Source organism: Anarrhichthys ocellatus, unplaced genomic scaffold (genome assembly GCF_004355925.1).
Source record: "Anarrhichthys ocellatus isolate YVR2014 unplaced genomic scaffold, GSC_Weel_1.0 scaffold5, whole genome shotgun sequence".
In the NCBI taxonomy this organism is placed as follows: domain Eukaryota; kingdom Metazoa; phylum Chordata; class Actinopteri; order Perciformes; family Anarhichadidae; genus Anarrhichthys; species Anarrhichthys ocellatus.
In genome coordinates this window covers 3,377,611-3,379,515 of record NW_022280035.1, presented here as the reverse complement: position 1 = coordinate 3,379,515, position 1,905 = coordinate 3,377,611, and the positions used below count along the sequence as shown (strand labels likewise).

At 46.5% G+C, this 1,905-nt stretch overlaps 1 protein-coding gene across 5 annotated transcripts in view; it reads right to left on the bottom strand.

Moving 5' to 3' along the window:
• Nucleotides 1-1,905, bottom strand: part of LOC116381886 (nuclear receptor coactivator 3-like) — a 51,027-nt gene that overhangs the window by 15,931 nt on the left and 33,191 nt on the right. For all 5 annotated transcript variants that reach the window (XM_031844371.1, XM_031844370.1, XM_031844373.1 and 2 more), the window contains 2 exons: nucleotides 913-1,020; nucleotides 172-332 (listed from right to left, as the gene is read on the bottom strand). In XM_031844371.1, coding sequence (XP_031700231.1) covers nucleotides 172-332; nucleotides 913-1,001 — 250 coding nt within the window. In that variant the 5' untranslated portion in view covers nucleotides 1,002-1,020. The remainder of the gene's footprint in view (nucleotides 1-171; nucleotides 333-912; nucleotides 1,021-1,905) is intronic.

The window sequence follows — 1,905 nt, the reverse complement described above, 5'->3', positions numbered from 1 at the left end:
TGTGTGTGTGTGTGTGTGTGTGTGTGTGTGTGTGTGTGTGTGTGTGTCCAGCTGTCTCTTCTTCCTCATCACCTCTACCAATGTTTCCTACACACACTCTTTTCAACAGTCCCATCTGACTTGCGGTGCCCCTGTCCCGTTTGGGGTTTTCAGACCACTGTGTCCACTCACCCTGCTCTTTGATCTGGCGGATCTGCCGCACCGTCTCTTTGAGGATGGCACATTTGTCGGGTTTGACGTTGAAGCTGTCGATGTCGCCGAGGTTGGCGGAGATCAGCTCCGCCAGCTCCTCGATGTATTTACTCTCCTGCTCCCGTCGCTTCCTCTCACACCTGCAGAGGGCAATGTGCAAAGATTTAAGGCTGAGCTGACGCTACTACAGCAACTAGAGTTCGGCTCGGCCGCTTATTTCTGTCCGAGACAAACCCGGGCCAGAGAGAGAAAGAACCGAGCCCGACCCAAACACAACAGGTATTCTGTTGTTTTAAATATGAAATATTATACAAAATGTGTCACTTCATTCTTACTACTGTACATTGTTTAGATGCATATGTTATTTTGCATAGTATGAGAGTTTTCCTTGCCATTTTTATATTGTATTCTATTTGAGTTTCAATCCTTGAATAAACTTGTGGTTTGGAGAGTCAGTTTGCGTTACTGTCATATCCTTACCTTCTTAGAGAGATACGACTTTAAACTCAATGAGACATAAAATTAGAGTCAAATGATGTAAAAAAAGGAATTAAAAAAAAAATAATTTAGTCCAAAAATACATTCATAATCTTCCACACATTTAGGTTCTTACTCATCGCAGCACACAAAGGAGCCACATGGCCCGGCCTCAAGAAGCCACTGACCCAGTAGCCCACTTTCTGGCATTTCCCCTCTCTTGTGCAGATCAGACACACTTACCCCAGACCAGGCGTGTCACAAGTGGAGAGCTTGCGTTTCCGGTTTTCTGAGCTCAGAGGCTCCATGGAGTTCTCCCCCAATCCGCTCATCGTGTACACATATCAGCACCTGGGAGGACGGAGCACAACCGCACGTACACAGGTGTAAATAAGGCTTTAATACAGGCAGAGGAGGGATTATATAGTCCCTTTTAGCCCTTTAGCTCTTATTATACACGTAATTGTGAAGGGAAGAAGACATGGGAATCATCCTTTTCAACTCAGCAAAAATAACCGATACAGAGGCAGCTTGTAAAGTGGATACAGTGCAAAACAGAACACAGCAGAGTAAAATATGCTTATATCATGCAAATCGTATTCTCCTGGCAGAGACTGACGAACATAAACATGTCTCGTCTGCCTCCCCCTCCTCCTCCTCCTCCTCCTCCTCCTCCTCCTCAGAAAAAAAAAAGGGAGTAAGCATGTGAGGTTGTGTTTGTTTGTGTGTGTGGGCCTGTGCATGTATGAGTTCATCAGCTCATATGGTGCATCCACACACACACACACACACACACACACACACACACACACACAGGATTAACAGTGTCTCTGATGATAAGCCACACTGCACAACTAACCCCGTTAGACAGCCGTCTGTCTCCCATAATGCATCGCATTTCGTCTCCAGGAAGTGATCTGATAAAGGTTGTAGGGAAGAGAGGCAGATGGGATAAAAGGAGGAGGAGGAGGAGGAGGAGGAGGAGGAGAGAAGGGAAGGAACGGAAGAAATAAGGGAGGGAGGACGAAGCTGGTGCTGTGAAGTGAGCTCTGATTGGTCACTTTCTTTTCCACAGTGACAGCAGCTGACACTGGGGAAAGGTAGGTGGGAGGGAAAAGAGGATGGAGGAAGGGAGGCTAGAGAGGAAAGTAAATGAAGGGGAGAGAGAGAGAGAACAAATAGTGGGAGACAGAGGATATACACAGTAAATGCAGAGGAAGAAAGAAATTGGGGGGG